The sequence below is a fragment of the Rhagoletis pomonella genome, unplaced genomic scaffold (genome assembly GCF_013731165.1).
Source record: "Rhagoletis pomonella isolate Grant_MI unplaced genomic scaffold, Rhpom_1.0 Rhpom_scaffold_00002, whole genome shotgun sequence".
NCBI lineage: Eukaryota > Metazoa > Arthropoda > Insecta > Diptera > Tephritidae > Rhagoletis > Rhagoletis pomonella.
Window position 1 is genome coordinate 50,038,970 of NW_023458556.1, and position 20,922 is coordinate 50,059,891.

At 37.4% G+C, this 20,922-nt stretch overlaps 5 protein-coding genes across 13 annotated transcripts in view; 1 reads left to right on the forward strand and 4 right to left on the reverse strand.

Annotated features, from left to right (window-relative positions):
- Nucleotides 1-1,142: 1,142 nt before the first annotated feature.
- Nucleotides 1,143-6,862, reverse strand: LOC118733776 (RNA-binding protein cabeza). 3 transcript variants are annotated; one of them, XM_036463331.1, is made up of 7 exons: nucleotides 6,694-6,862; nucleotides 6,501-6,629; nucleotides 6,357-6,435; nucleotides 3,903-3,937; nucleotides 2,400-2,548; nucleotides 1,815-2,311; nucleotides 1,143-1,751 (listed from the first exon to the last, which is right to left on the reverse strand). In XM_036463331.1, exons 1-7 carry the CDS (start codon nucleotides 6,698-6,700, stop codon nucleotides 1,397-1,399), a joined length of 1,251 nt encoding a protein of 416 aa, XP_036319224.1. In that variant the 5' UTR covers nucleotides 6,701-6,862; the 3' UTR covers nucleotides 1,143-1,396. The 3 variants fall into 3 exon arrangements, with proteins under 3 accessions (XP_036319224.1, XP_036319223.1, XP_036319225.1); XM_036463330.1 differs by having other exon boundaries at nucleotides 6,501-6,641; nucleotides 6,694-6,861; XM_036463332.1 differs by lacking the exons at nucleotides 3,903-3,937; nucleotides 6,501-6,629; nucleotides 6,694-6,862 and having other exon boundaries at nucleotides 6,357-6,375.
- Nucleotides 6,863-9,623: 2,761 nt separating this feature from the next.
- Nucleotides 9,624-15,126, forward strand: LOC118733778 (vesicle transport protein GOT1B). Of its 6 annotated transcripts, none has more exons than XR_004992288.1 (7): nucleotides 9,624-9,815; nucleotides 9,910-10,001; nucleotides 10,064-10,242; nucleotides 10,302-10,383; nucleotides 13,704-13,742; nucleotides 14,256-14,402; nucleotides 14,490-15,126. XR_004992288.1 is itself a non-coding variant. In XM_036463336.1 (6 exons), exons 2-6 carry the CDS (start codon nucleotides 9,897-9,899, stop codon nucleotides 14,271-14,273), a joined length of 423 nt encoding a protein of 140 aa, XP_036319229.1. In that variant the 5' UTR covers nucleotides 9,624-9,815; nucleotides 9,893-9,896; the 3' UTR covers nucleotides 14,274-14,442. The 6 variants fall into 6 exon arrangements, 3 of the variants coding, with proteins under 3 accessions (XP_036319229.1, XP_036319228.1, XP_036319230.1); XR_004992290.1 differs by having other exon boundaries at nucleotides 9,626-9,815; nucleotides 13,704-13,845; nucleotides 14,339-14,402; XM_036463336.1 differs by lacking the exon at nucleotides 14,490-15,126 and having other exon boundaries at nucleotides 9,893-10,001; nucleotides 14,256-14,442.
- On the reverse strand, nucleotides 11,233-12,071 carry LOC118733780 (cytochrome b-c1 complex subunit 7). Its single transcript, XM_036463338.1, has 3 exons — nucleotides 11,880-12,071; nucleotides 11,681-11,728; nucleotides 11,233-11,585 (listed from the first exon to the last, which is right to left on the reverse strand). Exons 1-3 carry the CDS (start codon nucleotides 11,917-11,919, stop codon nucleotides 11,338-11,340), a joined length of 336 nt encoding a protein of 111 aa, XP_036319231.1. The 5' UTR covers nucleotides 11,920-12,071; the 3' UTR covers nucleotides 11,233-11,337.
- Nucleotides 13,851-16,300, reverse strand: LOC118733777. Of its 2 annotated transcripts, none has more exons than XM_036463334.1 (8): nucleotides 15,592-16,300; nucleotides 15,395-15,500; nucleotides 15,197-15,332; nucleotides 14,981-15,125; nucleotides 14,831-14,907; nucleotides 14,641-14,756; nucleotides 14,466-14,580; nucleotides 13,851-14,395 (listed from the first exon to the last, which is right to left on the reverse strand). In XM_036463334.1, exons 1-8 carry the CDS (start codon nucleotides 16,257-16,259, stop codon nucleotides 14,181-14,183), a joined length of 1,578 nt encoding a protein of 525 aa, XP_036319227.1. In that variant the 5' UTR covers nucleotides 16,260-16,300; the 3' UTR covers nucleotides 13,851-14,180. The 2 variants fall into 2 exon arrangements, with proteins under 2 accessions (XP_036319227.1, XP_036319226.1); XM_036463333.1 differs by having other exon boundaries at nucleotides 15,395-15,503.
- A 2,248-nt stretch (nucleotides 16,301-18,548) lies between these two features.
- LOC118733781 (splicing factor U2AF 50 kDa subunit) overlaps nucleotides 18,549-20,922 on the reverse strand; it is a 106,114-nt gene continuing 103,740 nt past the window's right edge. The window contains exons 4-6 of the mRNA XM_036463339.1: nucleotides 19,885-20,007; nucleotides 19,702-19,821; nucleotides 18,549-19,644 (exon numbers count right to left, since the gene is read on the reverse strand). Of these exons, the coding sequence (XP_036319232.1) occupies nucleotides 19,300-19,644; nucleotides 19,702-19,821; nucleotides 19,885-20,007 (588 nt within the window). The 3' untranslated portion in view covers nucleotides 18,549-19,299. The remainder of the gene's footprint in view (nucleotides 19,645-19,701; nucleotides 19,822-19,884; nucleotides 20,008-20,922) is intronic.

Sequence of the window (20,922 nt, forward strand, 5' to 3'; positions counted from 1 at the left end):
GGTCCTAGTCCAAGTTGACCTGTCAAAGGCACTCGGCACCGTGAACCACGTGACCCTCTGCACAGACGTTTCGGACTTGTCGCCTCCACCAAGGATGAAACGGAGGATAACCTGTTATCTTTGTGGGCGCCAATCATCGGTCGAATTTTGTAACCACGAGTTCAAGTAGCATAGATTTAAACCTGGGCTCGAATAGTCGCATACGATATCGTACTACTCGCCACGTAAAAACACATCTTTCGGATTATGACATACGTGAACGTACTTTTTATCCCATTCAGCTTATACGACTGACGGTATCACGTAATTTTCTTTCGTATGGTTTTCGATCCGTGAACGTATGTTACGATTCGAACCCTGGCTATTCCAAGGCGGCGTACGCTCCCCGACAATGCTTAACCTCTACGTGGAGAAACTCGAAACTCCCTCCGCCACCAACCGGAGTCAACTTTGCAAGCTATGTTGATGATTACCTCGAAAGCCTTTGCGGGAAAATAACCGACTATCTCACCGATCTATCAAGTTTCTTCTACATCTTCGCCGCAAAATCTGCCGTCACACTTTCCACCACTTAGACCGAGCTCAGGCTTGATCTAGACGTAAAATACCGACAACCAAGCAACCCAAGTCCTGTGTGTGCGTTTGACAGCCTGTTCTCCTTATCCTCGCATTCCTCAGCCACCAGCAACAAACTGCGATCCAGGAACAAAGTCCTCAAGTCGCTAGCCGGCATTACCTGGGAAGCCGACAGAGACCCTGCTTAGAACTTATGAGGCAATCTGTCGGACAGTGGCAAAATATGGCGTGCGTTCGGGGGGCTACTCTGTAATGCGATGTGATAGGCAATCGCCACAGCATAAACCATACGACGTATTTGGCTTTCGCATCGCATTACAGAGTAGCCCTCCCCCCAGAAATGCATCAAGCCAAAGCATCAGTCTCTTTTATTTCTAAACTATAATTGATGCAAATGTCTTATTTACGCAACTAAGTTCCAATTAGGCAATTGACCGTGGTTGCGCATGCACGTGAAATGACACCTGCGCGAATAAGACATTGAACCGTACGTAGACTATCCGTTCGACAAAGCAATGTACAGAGCGATGCTCAACACCCTACGAATCAAAAAAAATATATATACATATATTATTTTGTCATTGAAATTAAAACATTCCGACGATTGTTTATTTGGAAAGTAATTGGTATATCGTAATATACATTCGTCATTATACTTTTTAATACATGTTCCATACTTTCTTTACAAACTGTTGATATTTGAGTGTAGCTGTAATATGTAATTATGATCATTTTACAACATATTCGCTTTACTTAAAAAAATGTTTTCTAAAGTTAAATACACATATAACGTAAAACCGGTAAACGAACCAAACGACAGTTAATAGGGTCTAGGCCGATTGCCACCGTCTCCTCTAGCAGGGCCACCACCACCACCGCCATCGCGACGACCGCCGCCCATTCCACGGCCTCCTCCGCCGCCACCACCACCGCGTCCACCACCACCAAATCGGTTGAAGCCCCCACCACCGCCGGCGCCACCACCACTTCCGCGGTCTCTATTTCCATAGCCACCGCCACCACCTCCACGATCACTGCCATAACCGCCACCACCACTGCCGCGGTCGCTGCCGAAGCCACCTCCACCACCGCCACCATAACCGCCACCTCCACTGCTGTAACCGCCCCCGCCGCCACCGCTTTCATTTCCTGCATCGCCTTTCGGCTCCTTGCATCTACAAAATAAAATGTATATTACTTTAGATTTATTTCGACGTCAAGCACCGCTATAAACCTACCTATTGCATTCGTTACGCCAAGCAAAGTTTGTATTATTGCAACTGCTGCACTTCCAATCACCTTCGCGTTGTGGTACATTACCGCCACCACCGCCACCGGCTCCACCGCCGCCACCACCCATTCTGCCACGACCTCCACGATCGCCGCCGCCACCGCCTCGTCCCGAATCGTAATCCCCACCCGGTCCACCGCCGCCGCCACCACCGCGATCAAATCGGCCGCCGCCGCCCCCACCACGACCACCACCGGGTCCGCCACGACCACCAAAACCACCACCGCCGCCGCTACCACCACCGCGACCTCCTTTCCAATTATTTTGGCGCTGTGCCAAAGAAACTTTAATCGAGCAGCCATTGAAATCGCGTCCATCAAACCAAGCGATCGCCGACTGGGCAGCATTAGTATCATCATAGGTTACAGTAGCTTCCCCTTTAGAGAGCCCGGTGTCTTTGTGCTTGTACAACCAAATTTTAGGCTTCATTGTCCTCTTATCTTTCTGCAATTTAAATCAATTTTAAAAAATAAAACGATTTTGTTTATAAACAGCATTATATAATGATGAAACAGACAATTTGGAAACCTACCTTTATAATGCCGATCGCACCGAAATGGGTTTCGATGGCCAATTCATCGGTTGAGGGATCCATACCAGAGACAAAAATTGTATCTTCTTGCGTAACCATTTCGCCACCGCCACCACCACCACCGCCGCTGCCGCCGGCACCAAACCCGCCTAAAATTATGCATAGATGTTAGCAATGTTCTGACTTCATACGTTTTTTTTTTTTGTTCAACTATGAAATGTGGAATTTAAGACTAGATTTTTGTAAGCTACTTTTAACCATTATTTTAACGTACTATACGATGACTGGAAAATATGAGAGAGTGTTTGACCTTCAAGAAACACAATTGAAACATAAACGAAGAGCAGTGTGATTCACATTTAATTTCGGGTACCGTCTTATATAAAAGCTCAGATATATGTACCAAGTAAATTTTAAGCAAAAAACACAACCGACTCAATTCTCATATAAAATTTTAGGAGTACCGTTAATTTATTCATGATCCAATGATCGGATCTAAACCAAATTAGTATGAGACCACCTGTGAGACACTCAGGCAGGTTCTGTAATTCATTTCCTAGTGAATTTCAACCCTTGCCAATTTGAATTCAAAGCGAGTTAGAGTAAAATTCACTCAGAGGTGAGTTGCAGAACCTGTCAGACTACCTTTCTGAACTGAAAAACTTTCTGACTGAAAATGAATTATCGAAATCGGCTGACGTGACCAAAAGTTATGCATAAAAAAAATCCGACGACGTGAAAACCTCCTTTTTTTGAAGTCGGTTAAAAATATAGTATTGTTGTTCGTAAAATTTAGAAAGGCGTATTTCAGGTTCTTTTTTGTGAATATATGTACATCATGCGTCGAAACACTAATTTTAAACAATTCACCCTTTTTATACATCTTTAAACGTGATTTGTTCATACTCTTCATGTGTGAATAGAAATTGGGTAATAAGTGGCTTTCAGTTCAAGAAAAAGCACTTGTGATACTGGGAGTTTTTCGTAAGATGCGAGATTAAAAAATAGATATTTTGTTTTGAATAATAACTTTCAAATGGAAAGCAGTTTTACCATTTTTCCCATTTTAAAAACTGTTGAAGTTTGAAACCTTATTACAAACACTTAAAAATTAATACCATGATATTCAACCCAAAATAAACATTATTTCATCAAATTTAATGCCTTATAATAAAATTTTTCACAATATACCATATTCGCAAATCTGACACACACGTTGTAAAGAATTTTAATTATTGGAATTGCCTACCAAAAAAAAAAAATATAAAAATTTCCGCATCCTTTTGACTTCCTTAACTGCAAAATTGACAGCATTGAAAATCGAAAATGTAAAATTTCTATACAAACCCGTTTTAATTGATACATTCGATTCAATGCTCTATGGAAATGCTAGTCATACAGTATTTTATTTTACGTAAACGCAGTTAAGAATTGTAAGTAGTAAATGAATTGATTTATACTTTACTCATTTATTTGTTGCAATATGGCTTGCTTTTATTTTACCTTTATTGTAGCCGTCCTTGCTGCCGCCTCCATTTCTAAAATAGGATATCAAGACTCATTTAAATATGCGTGCTGTGATTTGCAGTGTGTAGGTAACTGAAAGTTTTTAAATGTCTAATGTCGCATACACAAGCAAGTACCATTCTCAAGCCGCCCGTCGGATAACGTAAATCTGACATTTCAGTTTAAGACTCAACCATTATTTTCCCCATTTCTGTAGACGACGTTGACGATCCATCATATTGCGGTGATATTAATATAACACAGTTTGAATCTTCTGATCATTAATCATACCCAACTAATCAACAACACACTGGACTCGCGGGCATATATCTTATGCTAGTTGCTGCTATTCTTTATACAGCAACAAATTAAACCATTCATTAAGATTTAAAAACCAGATCATTAGTTGCTTAGGTTGAAATATACACCAATCGCTGTCTCTTTACACCTTTACGCCTTAAAATTTACTTTTAGAGAAGTTTCATAAACAATTGTATTGAGACAAATGAATCATATATAAAAAAATTATACACAATAAGGGAATTTATTGCTTCTCCACCGAAAAACCTTGCATATATCCGTTTATAAAGAAAATTAACTCTTAGATATTTTAAGGAATAAGTTTAGAAATCAACTAAATATTAAATGAACATTTGTAGCAATACATATCCCATATTAAAGTTGGTCGAAATTGGTAAACGTTTTATTGGCGGAAATAGATTCACTGAACCACCTCCGGTTTTCTTTAACTGAGAAGACATGAGCCGCCGTTTGCAATAATGCAAATAGCGAGCTGTTCAGGTTCAATAGTAGGTATATGTACCCAGATAACTTTTAGAAAAATTGTCAAATACCGAAGATTTCATTCCTGTTTACACTCTTTATCAAAAAATTTATTAAACAGATAACGGAACAAGAATGCCATACACAATATGTACCGCAGTTTAACGCGCTATACATATAACTCTCAGCAAAAAAAATATCGGCTAGGCTGTAAACCATATTTGGCTTACTTCCTAAACGTACTTATACACAGTAGTGACCCGATTTAACTACTGTAAAAACAAAATGCAATACAGCGCTTTTTTACTTGGCAATCAAAACCACCAATCAATGCATCAACTTTGTTACTGACGCGCCCATTGCTGTAGTAGTGTTTTCTTAACGTATCGGAAGCGTTCTGGAATAGTATGAATTGTTAACATTTTGTAGTTATCCAATACTTTGTTGTCAATCTTTCTGTTCATACAGGATACGTGGCCTACAGTTGGCCATTAAAAAAAATAACCTTTTAAACAAAGCTCAGATACGCCCCACTCATTATTTCTGTGCGATATCTCTTTCCTTACAAAAGTTATTCCAGCTTGGTTGATACGGCATTTAATGCCAAACAACCGAGAACTATAACCCTAGTTAAAACTGTAATCACAACCAGGTAGTGAAAAAAAAGTCCATTAGATCCACGCATTTTGCGATAAGAGAAACGGAGTCAACCATATAGAAAAGCTATTGCCCAATTTAATATATCGCTAGCTTAGATTGAAAAATTGCTTTTTGTAAAAACGTTCATTTTGATAAAGGTGGCAAGGGAAATAAATCGCTTCCAAAAGCCAGGCGTTTAACGCGCGTGACCACACATTTCTTTACATTTTGTTCAAGGTGTTTGTATGCTAACGCGCGTTAAACGTGACTGGTGCAGTTGTTGATGTAAGTTTTCAAAACGCGCGTTAAACGCCTGACTTGTGAACGGGGCCTAAGGAACTTGTTTTATTTCTTCCCGCTGAAATCCAAATTTGTTTAAACTTGATATACGGTTCAATGCGAGCGTGAACTTTCGCAAAGCCAAAAAATTCCATTTGTATTCTTATGGACGCTCACACACATCTGTCAAAACTTGTTCACATGAGAATGCTTTGCATACGCAGTTTAGTGTGAGCTTGAAAAAAGGCATATTATGCATTTTAAATTAGTTTTTAACCTACAAATTTTAATTCTCTATCTTTGGTGTATCAATTATTGAAAAAGTTAATAAAGATACTGGTCAAAATAAAAAGCTCACGCTCACATTGAACTGTATTGCAGCAGCTGTATAGCTTTAAAACTAACAAAAAAAAAATATTAGCAACTTTCCATTCTGAGGTAGCGATATGTGGAAATATATAAGCTTGATACTTGTTTTTTACAAAAAAAAAAGAAAAAAAAAACAGTAGAGAAGCAAGATTCCCAAAGATCATTAATGAAATATAAATTTACTTTTGAGGGATACATACATGCCGACCGACCATCAAATATACCCTAAACTCTTGCATTTGACCATATTGCCAACATAAAGGAAAAAACTTTTAACCGTGGAAACTCATTTTATGTTCTAGCTGGAGGTGTTAGCTTCTCAATGGGCCTTAGCTTGTGAAGTTGTTTTGCTTTAAAAATGTATAGATAGTAGATACATACCCATAACTACCGCCTCCACTACCACCTCGATCGTTCCATCCACCGCCGCCACCACCACCACGATTGCCAGAATCATAACCTTAAAAATACGAACATATGTACATATGCATTTTTTTTCTCGTTATTAATAATAATTATATGCACCTCCTTTGTTGTAAGAAGATTGGTCATTATAGCCACCACTTTTTGGTTGCATTTGCTGCTGGAAATTTGGCGGTGGTACGGAGAAGTTATTGTAACCTCCTCCGCCACCAGCGCCACCATAACCACCTCCTGCGTTATAATCAATACAAACATTGAAAGCCAATGCAAATTTTAACATTATGATAATACTTACTATCCATTCTTGATCTTAAAAGCGTTAATAACTTGTGGTTTTGCTTGGTTTTTTATAAATTTCACTTTTTCGGAAGATTGCCGCAAACCACGCCACAAGAAAAATTTTTCAGAATTGATTGAAAAATGGCGTTTTGCCGCACACAGCGTTGCACTCGGATCCAATATGGCAGACTAAATGCGAGTTGCCACGTTTTATTAAATACTCCGAATTTTTATTGGCTTTGTTTCTTTTCTTTTCTGACAGATAATTATCGCATGCAAAGAACGTAAATGTTTAAGAAGCGACAAAAAACGTAAAAGTACATTTACGTTCTTTGGTACTAAAAATAATCGGCACTTGGTCGAGGTACTCGAGTATTTAGTCATATGTACTCGTATCGGAACCGATCATGTGAAGACGGCCGGTTAGGAAGAATAAAAATGGGAAAAGCTACCAACGTAAAGCTTCTAAAAATTTAAAATAAAAAATCCAAAAAACTAGTTTTTTTTACAATTTTTTTTTTAATTGAGTTTGCAATAACAGTTCCTTCTTGGTACAAATTTTTTGTTGCGATGCATCAGAGCGAAAAACATATATTTTTTTGTCAATGTTATTGTGGCTTATTATTATTATTAATAAGCCACAATAACATTGACAAATACATAGTTTAGGAAGAGCCTGCCTTAAACTATACAAAAAACTCAGTGCGTGTAGTCCCTACGCGCGGAGGAAGTGAAACTTAATTGAGGAAATACCAGAAAGAAAGAAATGTGCGATGCACAAGCACATGTACATATTTTCTAATATACAAAAAACATATTTATTTAAAATTTTGTTTACGACCTTTAATTTTGTATATTTTATAACCAACTGGAAAGTTTAATTATTATTTGTGGCTGAAAACACATATGCAGATTGTGGTAGCTAAAGTAAGATATGAAATGTTTTATTTCAATATTTTTAATATTTCTGGAAAAACCCGCAATGGTAGCAGCTCCTTTGGTTGTTGGATCATTTCCACCATTAACCATTTCCAGTGAAAATTTTTCTTTAAAGAATTTTGTCAGTTCGTCAGATTCATCTGCATCTTCATCTTCATCTTAATTTTCATGTTCATGTTCATGTTCATGTTCATGTTCATCTACATCTTCATCTTCATCTTCATCTTCATCTTCATCTTCATCTTCATTTTCATCTTCATCTTCATCTTCATCTTCATCTTCATCTTCATCTTATCTTTATATTTGTTTTTGATTATATTCTTGTCTTTGCATTAGTCTTTTCCCGCCCAATTGGCGTTTAACGCAGCCATTCGTTTTCTATACCCGTCATATGCTACCTGTACCGTGGCGTTAAATATTTATCGCAAACATAACGGAGCTATAATAATAAGATTTGCTTCAATAATTTGAGTTTAACTTTTTAAACAGGTGGCCACCCTCTTCAGGCACCTCAAAAATATTTTAATTGTGTTTCAGTAAGCTCTTTCTGTACTGTATAGTATTTTAAGCGTAAGACTTTTGTATAATTTTAAAATTTTAAAAATTTTACTTTTGAAACAGGTGGCAACCCTCCTACATTTAGCTAGAAAATACAACTTATTCAAAACCATTTCTTTTGATAACCATATTGGGATAATTCGTTTAACTTAATAAATAATTTGAATTTGATTTTCGTATATATGGCAACCCTTTAAAAGACTAAAACCATACTGCACATCTGCAGGTCAAGCCCTTTCATGTGACACCTCCTTTTTGAAAATCTAATCGTTCTCTGGCTGAAGTCTAGAAAAAAGAAGTCTGATGAAGAGATGTGGTGATCTCCGAAACAGCTGCTATAACTTCTACCGCTTAGACTTTGTTGCTTTTTTCAATTTTTCCTAATAAACAATCGTGGTACAAAGCTCAATAAACATATATTTTTTTATTTGAATCTCTAAAGGCTGATTCGCATACAACTTACTGTCGTCCCTAAATTGGCGCGCCAAGCGTTGGGTTTTCTAGCGCCAACGAGTGTCAGCGCGCGCTATACCCAAATCAACGCGTCGTAATTTTTGACGTTTTCTCAGATCCTCTCGTTTTTATTCTCGTTTCCTCTTTCACTTTTTTGTCCTTTCTCTTTCTTTCCGTCTTCCGCATCCAACTTCAACACGTAACGCCCTGTCAAAAATGAAAATTCCATTTGCTCGGCGTTAGCGCCGCGTTATTGTGGGATGCTTCATACAAATTGTATGGGCATGAGGATTTTTGACAGTTGTTTGGCGCTTGACGCGCCAATTTAAGGATGGCAGTTATAGCAGTTCTGCCAAGGCGAATTTATACAAGGTGGTGCAAGGCGAATTTAAGCAAGGTGGTGTTACTGGCGAATTTAGATTTTCGCCGCGTTACTTCCTAATGTTAAAATCAAGGCAAATTTATACAAGGTGGTGTTGATGGCGAATTTAGGTTTTCGCCGCGGTACTTCTAAATGTCAAAATGATGTTTGTTGAAAAATGAATTCGCCTTGTTTGCAAGAACGACATCAATTTGACATTAGGAAGTACCGCGGCCAAAATCTAAGTTCGCCATCAACACCACCTTGCATAAATTCGCCTTGGTCAAAATGATGTGTTTGTTGTAAACAAGGCGAATTCATATTACAACAAACACATCATTTTGACATATTATATATAAATTGGCCTGGTGGTGTTGATGGCGAAATTAGATTTTCGCCGCGGTACTTTTTAATATCAAAATTGTGTGTTTGTTTTAATATGAATTTGCCTTGTTTACAACAAACACATCATTTTAACATTAAAAAGTAACGCGTCGAAAATCTAAATTCGCCATCAACACCACCTCATAAATTCGCCTTGACCTTGTATAAATTCGCCTTGCCACCATCCTTGCCACCTTGTATAAATTCGCCTTTGAAGTGTTGAAAAATGATATTGACTGGTTGTCAGAAAAAAAAACAAATGTCATGCGAGCACCAATCAGCTGTTCACAAACCCAAAAGAAATCAGTTTACGTGGAAGCAATCAAATATTTGCCGAAAATAGGCGCTGATGTTTTAACTAATTACAGTCATTTTAATTGTTTCCAGATTAAATATTACACATTAGAAATACAGCGCTATGATTGAAGTTACAGATTTACAAAGTAAGTCCGTGCACACAGCAATTGTTATTCAGAATCTTCATGTTTTTGGTGTATTATTGATACTAATTAATCGTAAGCTTTATGTTTTTTATAGAAATCGGTATTGGGCTGGCTGGATTTGGTGTCTCATTCCTATTTTTGGGTGTTCTATTTCTGTTCGACAAAGGATTGCTGGCTATAGGAAACGTAAGCATTTTACTGCTTACATGCATTCATTGAATTCTATTTATTTGTTCGCATTGTTTCAGTTGCTCTTCCTAAGTGGTCTGGCATGTGTAATTGGAGTTCAACGCACATTCAGGTTTTTCTTTCAACGGCACAAAGTTAAAGGTACCACAGCATTTTTTGGCGGAATTTTTGTGGTTCTGCTGGGATTTCCAATGATCGGAATGGTTATTGAGTTATATGGATTCTTTGTGTTATTCAGGTATTTATATTCTTTATGATTTAGGGGATATATTATAAACTTTCTCTTCAAAATTCCAGCGGATTTTTCCCCGTGGCGGTAAATTTCTTGGGGCGAGTACCGGTACTAGGATCAATTTTGAATACTCCATTGATCCAAAAGGTATGTTCCTCTGTAGCTAATTGTAGAGGCTAGTTTTTACAGAGTATACTTAAAAGTATTCAAAATTTTTTCCAATAGAGTAGCAAAGCATCTTTTTAGAATATTTTCGAGTGGGAATCTTTAGCCATAATACAGAGAGATCCTAGATATTTGGGGGATTCACAAGATGTAATGCCTCAGTCTTAAAATTTTTCAATATAAAATAACTGTTAAAGCGGTTTTAGGGATTTTATGGGCATAATAAGAGCTAGTTACGCATGAGGCCGGAAAATCTGCTAAATTTTGAAATAAACGTCGTTTTATCTGTAATTTTAAGGTACTCTATGTACCTTTGTACCTTAAAATTAAGGAATAGCATAAGTACATAAGCTCTCACTGCCTCATGTTGTTGCAACAGCATACAAATTCCCCAAAGAGTTTTTAGGGAGCGACAGTCCTTGGTCAGATATAAATCTAGGTCGTTCCGGTTCGGTAGACCCGACTGTCGTTGCCTCATATTTTCTATCGGTTTAAAAATATTTGGTGCTATCACAGAATACAAAGTATACGCTACGTTTGTGGCTATTCGGATTCAGTGAAAATCCTTTTGACCGTTATTTTACATTGAAAAATTTGACTACGCTTAAGACGTCTAGTGAATCCCCTAATTACTATTTGGTTACATTACATTAGTACGAAATTTAAGTTCTGAATATACGAAGTTTTTAAAAGCAGTTATTTACTGTAGCTTTTTAGCCACGTTAATGTTTCTCTTTTTTACGGCATGGTCTGGAAAAGGAAAAGTATACCTTTACCGATGTGCTTTGTATTTCTACACTTTACGCCTGGAAAATTCGATTTGGAAGAACATTTTAAATAATTTAAATTTCCTAATTTATTGGATTTCTTTAGTTTACACATCTCCAAATAAGTCCATTTTTTTAACATTAAACTAAAAATTATGCACTCAATGCTTTAATGGTCTTTATTCCATTCTTCGCGTTCCTCACGTTCCTTGACGACCTCCTTTAAATAGGGTTCCAAATATTTAACGTCCTCCTCGTACTTGGTCCATTGTTCTTTGGGTAATAGTGTTTTTGTCATGGACAAATGCAGAGCGCGCATAATGCGATAATTACGTTCGTCGTACAATTTGCGGGGGAGCCGACGAATAGCTTCCTTAACGTCCTCATTCTCATAGAGGCAATCATCACGGTGCAGACCTATATGCAGAGTAGCATGATGTTTGTGCACAAAATTGAAGGTTAATTATAGATCAACATATTTGTACAGGTCGGTATTTACGATTGTAACTCACCGTATTGATTGAAGCCGGACAAGTTATAGGCCCATTTGCCCAAATTTGCTGAAATATAGAAAAACATTTTTTAGTTATTTACGGAAATTGATATAACGCAATTTACGTAATCAAATGATTGTAAAGCAAAATGCCCTTTATTAATTGAAAATTGCTTTCACGAAACATATTTTTTATTTAATCACTAATGAATACTCACAGAAGATCAAGGGTCCTTTCCTGGCAACGTATCCCGACATTTCGCTCGAATTTAGATTTGTAAAAATCTTTAGCAGGCCAGCGAGCTGATAGAAACCTGAAGTAAATTAGAATTTTTTTTGGTGTACTAGCACTGTTTCATTCACACATTTATGTAGGCAACGTGTGACAGATGACAGTTGCCAGATAAATAGTAATAGATTGCCAAATACAGGGTCATATTTCTTCGGTTAAAAAAAGTTTAGGGTGCCTACTTCGCACAAGCACTGATACCTAAGTATCAGACATCTGCAGCGGGTGCATGATTTTCGTGTATACTCGATCATCTAACAAAACCCGTTTTGCATCGTTCTCTGTATACGAGCAGAAGTATTGTTCGTTATCGACTGAGCTCAAGACGAACATGTTGGCCACAACACCCGATTGCTTTTCATACATACTTGATTGGGTTCGGGTGCTTTGCAGCTCAATATACCCGGGTGTTCGAGTTTCAACCCGAGTGTGCACAAAATTTTCTTGATTGGCTTATGACGTTTTTGTTTCTACAAAAAATGTTGCCTTCTCATCGCGGTGTTCTTAGTTTTTGTGCGTAGAGGGTAAAGAGAAGGTTGAATTTTTCGGTAGTTTGTTTAAGTGTACATTTAACCATTTCTTATATTTTTGCTCATACAAAATGCGGCATCACGACGCCTACATCCATTTAGGTATAAATGTGTGTAGATCGGCAATGCCCAAGCCCTATACACTCGGTGCACATTTATTTTTTGTAAAAGTACTTATGTACCTACATAGTTTTAGGCTGTGTTCTAATATATACACACACAGCTTTCCACGCGAAACTATACGAAATAGATGCAAAAACATTTTTGTCTACTTCGCTTCTAATTTTTTCATTGCGTATGCACAAGCACAAAGCAACAACATTTTCGTATGCTTTGTGGGAACATATTGGCGCCAGTTACCTTCAGCGTAAATTTCTTTGTTGTCCTGCATTTTATCGCAATGTTCGGGTGTCCGTTTCATTGTTACACAAATTTTCGGGTTAGCTGCGGGTGTCCGAGTGTGGTGTTCGCTTGTGCTCAATTTATAGCGAGGGTGATCGAACAGACTCGTTCGTAACCAAAGCAGCTGTCGGGTATGCATCTCGATCGAACACATAGTAGCTGAGTGTGGCGTTCGCTTGTGCTTGATTTTTAGTGAGTGTGATCAAAAAGGCTCGATCATACTCAAAGCTGTTCTCTGCTAAGTATGTCGGTGCAAAAATACATCGATGTTTTTCCTCGCAACGATGCATCGAAACTCGTCGATATGTGTCGATGCATCGGAGGGCGTATATCGATGCATCAATGCGCAGAGTTTTCCTCCACTATGGAAATAAAACCAACCAAGGCATATCAAAGAGGTAGTGGTAGTAGCCAAGGCGCATCAATACAAGGTGGTGTTGATTGATCAGCTGATTGGATATTTTTCTTTCTAAACTAGTACAGGAGAATGTCATCCACGACGAAGTGGCGTACCTTAATTTAAATATTCATAGCTTTTTTCAAGTTAAATTTTTTTATGATTTTTTATAAAAATATTATTCATGCATTACCCAAAACCATGTAAAACAATGTTTCAAACTTTATCTACTTTTTGAACTTTGACCTTGAATAAAACTTAGTTTTTGTTTACCCCAAAAACAAATTATGTTGTAATCAGTACAAATTTATATCTATAGGGCGCACTATCTTTTGTTTTTTGAGAAATGTACGTATACTGAACTTGTTTCTTTAATTCTAATATTTTTCATAAAACAACCATTATTTTTTTTGTTCTCTTTTAGCTGGTACAAAAACTTGGTGGGGACGCGAATCGAACGACGGTATAGTAGAACTCCAAACAAACTTTCAACTAAGGATAATTTTAATTTAGTTTATTCCTCCGTGAAATTAAACTTAGACCGCGTTTTTGTACAAAAATACATAGTAAGTTTATTTGAACCTTAAGTCAAAGCTAAGGGCGTGTTCATAGTCACATTGTGGTCTAATCTCCGAAAATTTCGATTTTTCGGACGAGCTCTCAATGCCAAATTGTGACCCTGCGACTATAATATGCACCCCTTTTTTTATTTGTGGCATGCATATTAAATGTACATATCTACAACTAATTAAATGGCATGTTTAATACATTGTTTTGATATATGAAATCCTTAAATTTTATTTAAATTTTAGTAAGTTTTCAAAACTAATACTATTATTTCATTTGACTCGGATTTTTTCATATCTGGCATGGTTAGATGAAATAAGATCTACAAACACCATTAAAATGTTCCTCTGAGCATTCGATTAAACGCATTTTTAATTGACATCCTATCATCTGCTTGAAAATCTTGCAGGATTCCACTTTCACATGAAAACACCCTGCTCAACGGCGATTTTTGTATATTTAATTTAAAAACGGACATATGTATTTTTGTAGCTTCTGGCTGCAGCAAAGGCGAAGGCGAATGTGGTATATGAGCGAGATATATACTCTCTGTCAAGTAAGATGATTAATAAAACCGATGTAAATAAAATATTTAATGTCATGTTTTTAACTTAAATACCTATATCGTAAAATTGACCAATAGTCCACTGCAGTAACCTTTGAAGCGGAAATTCCAAAAGATTTCGACGTAATACTTGAATGGCTAAATTAACTAGATAAATGCAGAGGCGTAACTACAAAAAGAGATTATAAATAGGCTGAAGATTTTATAAATTTACATATATCTAACTCACAGTCGTAAATACCACGTAGTAGACTAGTACAGTTGGAAAAAGAAAGAGTAGTGCTGTAAAAAATATGGTCGCTAGGTACAGCTGGCGGTTGACGTAGTTATGCGATTCGACACGATCTGCAAGTAATGTATGTACATACAAATATATCAAATATTTACCAGGAGGAATTAAATAATACAAATTTATGTACTTTTGAGCACATTGTACCGTTTTCCCAGCATCACTTTCCAGAGTACTTGAATGCCCTTGATTTCCACTTTGTGCAATCTATTAATAAAATACGATTAAAAATAATGCAACAAAATAATATTTTATGCTTCACCTGAAGCGATCAACTTACACTGCTGTGTATATATAAAAGCAATGTGCATGTAGACCAATAATGGATATCAAAAAAGGTAACGATGATAATTGAAAAGATAAACCGATAAGACCAAGTAGTGCAATCGGTACGAAGAGTTGACGCACTATCGGTTCAATGAGATCTGCAGGAATGTATATTACTCACATTAGTATCAAAAACTAAAAATTACTAATTCACATTTTCTACAAATACCCAAAAATTTGGCCCACAAATCTATGTGATAGTTAAAACAATCGAGCAAAAAATTGTTAAGGTGCTCATTTAGTTTTAAGCCAATGGGGCTGCCTTTAAGCGATCGTAACAACAGACGTAATTTTTGGATAACTAGCTGAAATATAAAATTGTGTCTAGGCATATGTCGTAATAATATATAATACATTTATAACTCACATGTGACGTTGTTAGCAGATAATCGCCAGGATGAGCAACGTAGAAAAGCAAAAACAACATAACACAAACACCTAGAAGTTTGTCCACTGTAATATTGAGTTTACGTCTTCTAAAAGCAAAATATTTGTTTATTTGTAACTGACTATGTTTGTACATATGTACCTATAAATATACAAATGTAAATTGCATCAACTCACCCATAATCACGGTATTGACGCCATTCCAAATAGTGATCATATATAACTGTCTTACGCAGCAGTGATACAATAAGTCGCGCCTCCAGCAAGAGAATTACGGTATTAGTTATTAAGTTGGACAGAAAATAAAATGTTCGTTTTAAAGGACCATAAATGCTACGCTTATGCAATCTTTTATTCTCCTCCTGATTTTCGTTCAATAGGCGGCATAACATGTTAACATCATTAAATTGTTCACTGTCGTCGTCACAATGACCTTCAAAACTACTATGTTCAATACTAGGCGCATTATTGGTTGCGTTTTTGACGCTGTATCGGTGAAGTTGCAACATCTTTGGCACATCATAAAGGAAGACATTCGCGTGTGTTGTATCCGCAGGTTTTATGCTCAATTTGAGCAAGTAAATGTTTGATGTATCCTCGTCATAGGCGAAGCTGAGAGCAACATCACGGCGCTGTAATGCCGAGGTTTGGCCAGCTCGGAAAATATGTCCTAAGTGGCGCAGGTTTTTGCCAGCCGACGCCGTTTGGCTGCTGCTTTCATGAGTACGATGTGCAATAACAAAGTATGATACGGAATTGTTTTCGTTGATCTGTATTTCTCCATAGATATCACAGTTTTCTTTAGTGTGGAAAAGAAAATTGGGCAGGAAGATTTTTACGCTCATAGCTCATCACAATTTGGCACTACATATATAAACAAATCACAACGAACACAACCAGTGTTGCCAAGTATTGCATTTGAAAAAGCACCAAATTTTTATTGGAGTATTTAAATGTTACAATTTTCTTCGTTTTGCTTAGTTTTTCTACAATTCCTACGAAAAGAAAGCAAAAACCAAAAACGAAGTTTCATGAAGTACGTGGTAGTTTAAATCTCACTGCTCTCTCTTATGATTTTGTGTTCTAAAGGAACAAAGAATTTTTCTTTCGACCGCTTAAAACGTGAAACATAAAGCGAAGCGCACATTAGCGCGATTCACACGTTGCGAATCCGCAGAGCTATAAATTACAACAATGCCATCCATATATTTTAATGAGCTGCGCACACTTGCACGATTCCGACGCTGCGAATTTTACGAACATTCAATGTTCCTCTCTTTTGACGCGTTCAAAACGCACTAAACTAAAATTTTCCCGTTTTGAATAAAGAAAAGCACTAAGTTTAAGTTGAAGTAAGAAGAAGTTGGCAACAGTGAACACAGCTGTTTTCTAGTGCGCTGCCAGATGTGGCTTATTTTATTGCGTGTGGCAAATTTATGTACTAGGGTAGGTCTTATTTCTGAGGATCGAACCAAGCGACCTGCGACCTATAATCCGTCCTGCGTCGATAAGCGCTGTCCGCAAGACTTCAGACATCAGGGTTTTTGTTATTGCTCTTTTAACGGCATAGAATTAACCAGCCTATTAAGCTGGCATGTCAGGGTACTATTTTATACATTTATAAGGAAAACTTGAAAGTTAGGGGGGCTCGAGCACCCCCTGCCCCTACCTGGCTACGCCCATGGATACAGGGCGTCCGATACCAAGGGTACGCGGACGACATAGTGATTATCGCGACATCGTCAAAAGAGGACTTAACCTTGCAAAAAGATGGTGCGCAGACATAGGTTTAAATATGAACCCTTCTAAGACAGCTATAGTCCCCTGTACCAAGAAACGAAATCTCCAGGGGATAAGGAACTTGACCTTAGGCGGGGTCGTAATCAATGTCGCCACAAAGGTAAGGGCAGGGTTTTACCCTGCACTCCAAACTTCTGTGGAACGCCCATGTTGATGCGGTCACCTTTAAGGCTACGAGAGCGATGATGGTGTGCAAACGTCTAGCGGATAAATCCTGGGGGTACACTCTGAGGATCCTCAGATGGATGTACACCATGATAGTGAGACCAATAGTGACCTATGGTGCGGTAACTTGGAGTTCCAGGAATACTTTGGGAACGGTGAGGCAGACCCCCTCAAATATTCAACTTCTAAACGATATTAACAGAGAGGTTATAACAAGGCGACCTGATGTACTTCTATTATGGAGAGTCACATGCAGGCGAGCACACTACAGTGGTTCACTGACGGCTCTTAAACACCTAAGGGGATTAGAGCAGGCGTGCACGGCCCCAGGCTGAAGCTTTCGGTGCCCATGGGAACCTTGCATGGCATCTTTCAGGCGGAGGTCTATGCCATTAGAATGTGTGTTGAGATTAATATTTCGTAGAAATTATAGGAATGAGAGAATACTTACACTATGCGACAGTCAGGTGGCACTTATGGTTCTCTCTTCATTCGAGATCAAGTCCTCCTTGATTTTGGAGGGTGTAGAGAGGCTTAAGGCTCAGGCGGAGGTTTTGATGTGGGTACCAGGGCACATGGGGGTCGTAGGAAATGATCATCTGGCCAGAATGGCCGCTTCTTCGACTCCGATAGAACCTGAAAGGAAAATTGCAAACTGAGGGAACTGCACTGGCGTAACACCATGGGTCAAGGTCAAGCAAAAAGCATATTAGGAGGATACAATCTGATAAGATATAGGTTACTCATGGATCTCTCAAAGGAGAAACCAAGAATATTTACAGATGTAAGAACTAAGTATCTGGCTCAGCGACCTGTGTCGCTTTTGCGACGCGGCCAAGGAGACTCCCTTACATCTTTTTATAGAGTGTGAGGCCGTTGAACCAGAGAACGTTTATGAATGAGAAGGCGCATTGTCAGTGTGAACTAATTGCCGCCAGAAATTTTGAGTAGCGGTCGAGCAAATACACCATTCGTCGACGAAATGCACCACTGGACACGGAAAAATTTTTGGTATGGTGCTAAACAAATTTGGTCATATCTCCAACTTTTGAATTAAAAAGCTTTTTTTCCGAACTAAAATGTAATTTTATTGCTTTTCAAGAATTGAGAAAGAAATCTACTGTAAAACTGTGGATTGTACTACATATTTTGTTTGAGTAAAGAAGAACTTACTATTAATTTAGGGGATCCACAAGACGTTCTAAGCGATGTCTTAAAGTCTTAAAAATTTAAAATTTTAACATTTTAAAGAGGTTTGTAACTGAACCAATTTCTTTTTAACTCATAGGATATATCGCACGTTTACTAGTATAGTGGTGTAACTCAAAATTTACGTTTTTGGAAATTTTATTATGCAATTAATAAGCTTGATAAGTAGAGTATGTTCAGTCCAACAGATAACCAAACTTCCCAAATATGGCGAAGATATGTGCCTTTCCATCCGTCTTTTCGTATACCAACTGTATGAAATGATAAAACTTTGATTGCGTTTTCCCACAAAATTTAAATTTTGAAATACTTCGTTATATTATTAAACGTGCGATATATTCTGGCCTAACTTCGTTTGTCGTTTCTATGTCGCCGCTTTTATTGTCGTTTCGTTCCTAAATTTGAATTATCTGCAATCGTTTAAGTTTAATTCTTAACAATGAGGTCGAAAAATAACGAACATTATTTATACTTCGTTACTATCTGTCGGTATATGTATATCGGATAAATGTCGATAACGCCAACGGTGATGCCAAATTCTCGTCTTAATTTCGTTTCCAAACGACCACGCCTACGGTAATGGGCAAGCTTATTGGCTCTTATTATACCCTGCAAATCTCTTAAAACGCTTTTAACCATTACTTTACATTGACAATTTTTAAGACTTTAAGACACAAGTTGTGAATCCCCTAAATATGTTTAAACTTTCATTCAAAATTCGCGCCGGTGATATTTGTCCGGATCAAAGTAAGATGTAACCACGACACGATCACTGAATTTACGTCCAGTCAGCGCCTGTTGTGCCTTCTGACAATCCATAACTGAATTGAATTCAACGAATACTTTACCACAACCGGGCACATCAACGCCCTCAATGGGTCGTGGTATCTCAACACTACGGACAACGCCATACTTATTGCATTCCTCCTTGATATCCTCCAAAATATCTTCATATTCTTCTTCGTCGCGTAGCTCATCTGGTGTTACCATATTAAGCAAGCAGAGAACTTCGGTGGGTGGCCCAGAATTGACTACAAGACTTGAAAGGCCAGGCACCTAAACTAAAGCTCGTTAGTTTGGCGTTCTATTTATTAATTTGAAATGGTATATTACCTGTATAGTTACTGGTGCCGCAGCAGCGGAATTAGTTTGCGCATTTTTAGCGCCAACACTTGCGCGTTGTACTATCAATTTCTTGTCACCCAATTGCATACCGTTTAAGCCAGCGATCGCCTGCGGAAAATTTTGAAGAGCGATTTAATATTTTGTAGAATATACTCTAATTGATTGTCTTACTTGATCAGTGATGCTCAAGTCAACATATTCGCAAAAGGCATACCCTTTGCTCAAGCCTGTTGCGGCATCCTTCACCAAATTGAAGGCACGCAATTGCCCGAAGGAAAGCAGTAACTCTTTAACCTGTTGGAATATTTAAACGTTAATTTTATTATATATAGTTGAGCCGAAATTTATCCAAGATGTGGGAGAATGCACAGCTTATAAAATGTTATTCAAATAGATGGCTTTTTCATTATGTAATTTATATAACTTTTTTATTGTTGGTATAAAATGGACCGCAATTAAAAGAAGGGTACATATGTACTATGTAGGTAAATATGTAATTATGTATGTTATTTATATATATAATTTTATAAGGTGCAGTCTCCCGTCTGCTTAAAATATCTACCGTGGTTTGATATAATATATTCCTATCACATCTAATCCTATGCAATTCTTAATACGGTTGCGATTTTGCATCCCTTTTAGGGAATTCCAGCAATGAAGTTGGAAAAAAGTATAAGATATATTTTAAACTTGCCTTTAATCATATTGTGTTAAAATTTCTCATTGAAAAATTCATTGCAAATGTTACTCCACGATTTTATATATCACACAACAGCATATTGAATTACGGTGCTTGTATAGAAGCGTTGAGCAACGCGGCTCAAACTAATCTACAATTACATAATTGGGAAAAATTATCAGTATGAATTTTGAAGAAAATTAGTATATAGTTTGTACAGATATGTAAATTAAGACTCCGATAAGGTTGTCATGAAAATTAAGTTTTAAGCTGAAAAGATTTTTTTAATGCTGAAATGAAAAGAAATTTATTAAAATTAATCCCGAAACCAATTTAGCAAATGCAATTAAACTTTGCTTCGGTAGTTGTAAGAGGCTTTTCAGCGAACCACCAATACCCAGCGAATTATTTAAAAGTCACTTTGATTGGCAGATATCATATATATAGGTATGTGCTCGAATCTAAAAAGGAGTTGAAGAATTTTGGAAATTTCTACAAGAGAAAGTTGAATACCAATAAGTCTTGCTGCA

Bases quoted from the DNA above. Each gene is read 5' to 3' on its own strand.
- LOC118733780 (XM_036463338.1), bottom strand. From the start codon at position 11,919: ATGTCGGGATACGTTGCCAGGAAAGGACCCTTGATCTTCT. The intron at 11,729-11,879 runs GTGAGTATTCAT...TCTATATTTCAG, and splicing joins GAAAGGACCCTTGATCTTCT to CAAATTTGGGCAAATGGGCC. The intron at 11,586-11,680 runs GTGAGTTACAAT...CTCTGCATATAG, and splicing joins GTCCGGCTTCAATCAATACG to GTCTGCACCGTGATGATTGC.
- LOC118733776 (XM_036463330.1), bottom strand. The intron at 6,436-6,500 runs GTGCATATAATT...CGTATTTTTAAG, and splicing joins ATCTTCTTACAACAAAGGAG to GTTATGATTCTGGCAATCGT. The intron at 1,752-1,814 runs GTAGGTTTATAG...TTTATTTTGTAG, and splicing joins TGGCGTAACGAATGCAATAG to ATGCAAGGAGCCGAAAGGCG.
- LOC118733777 (XM_036463333.1), bottom strand. From the start codon at position 16,259: ATGAGCGTAAAAATCTTCCTGCCCAATTTTCTTTTCCACACTAAAGAA. The intron at 14,757-14,830 runs GTACATAAATTT...CATTACTTGCAG, and splicing joins ACGGTACAATGTGCTCAAAA to ATCGTGTCGAATCGCATAAC. The intron at 14,396-14,465 runs GTATTTAAGTTA...CTTACTTGACAG, and splicing joins TGGTCAATTTTACGATATAG to AGAGTATATATCTCGCTCAT.
- LOC118733778 (XM_036463335.1), top strand. From the start codon at position 9,791: ATGATTGAAGTTACAGATTTACAAA. The intron at 10,243-10,301 runs GTATTTATATTC...TCAAAATTCCAG, and splicing joins GGATTCTTTGTGTTATTCAG to CGGATTTTTCCCCGTGGCGG. The intron at 10,384-13,703 runs GTATGTTCCTCT...GTTCTCTTTTAG, and splicing joins ATACTCCATTGATCCAAAAG to CTGGTACAAAAACTTGGTGG.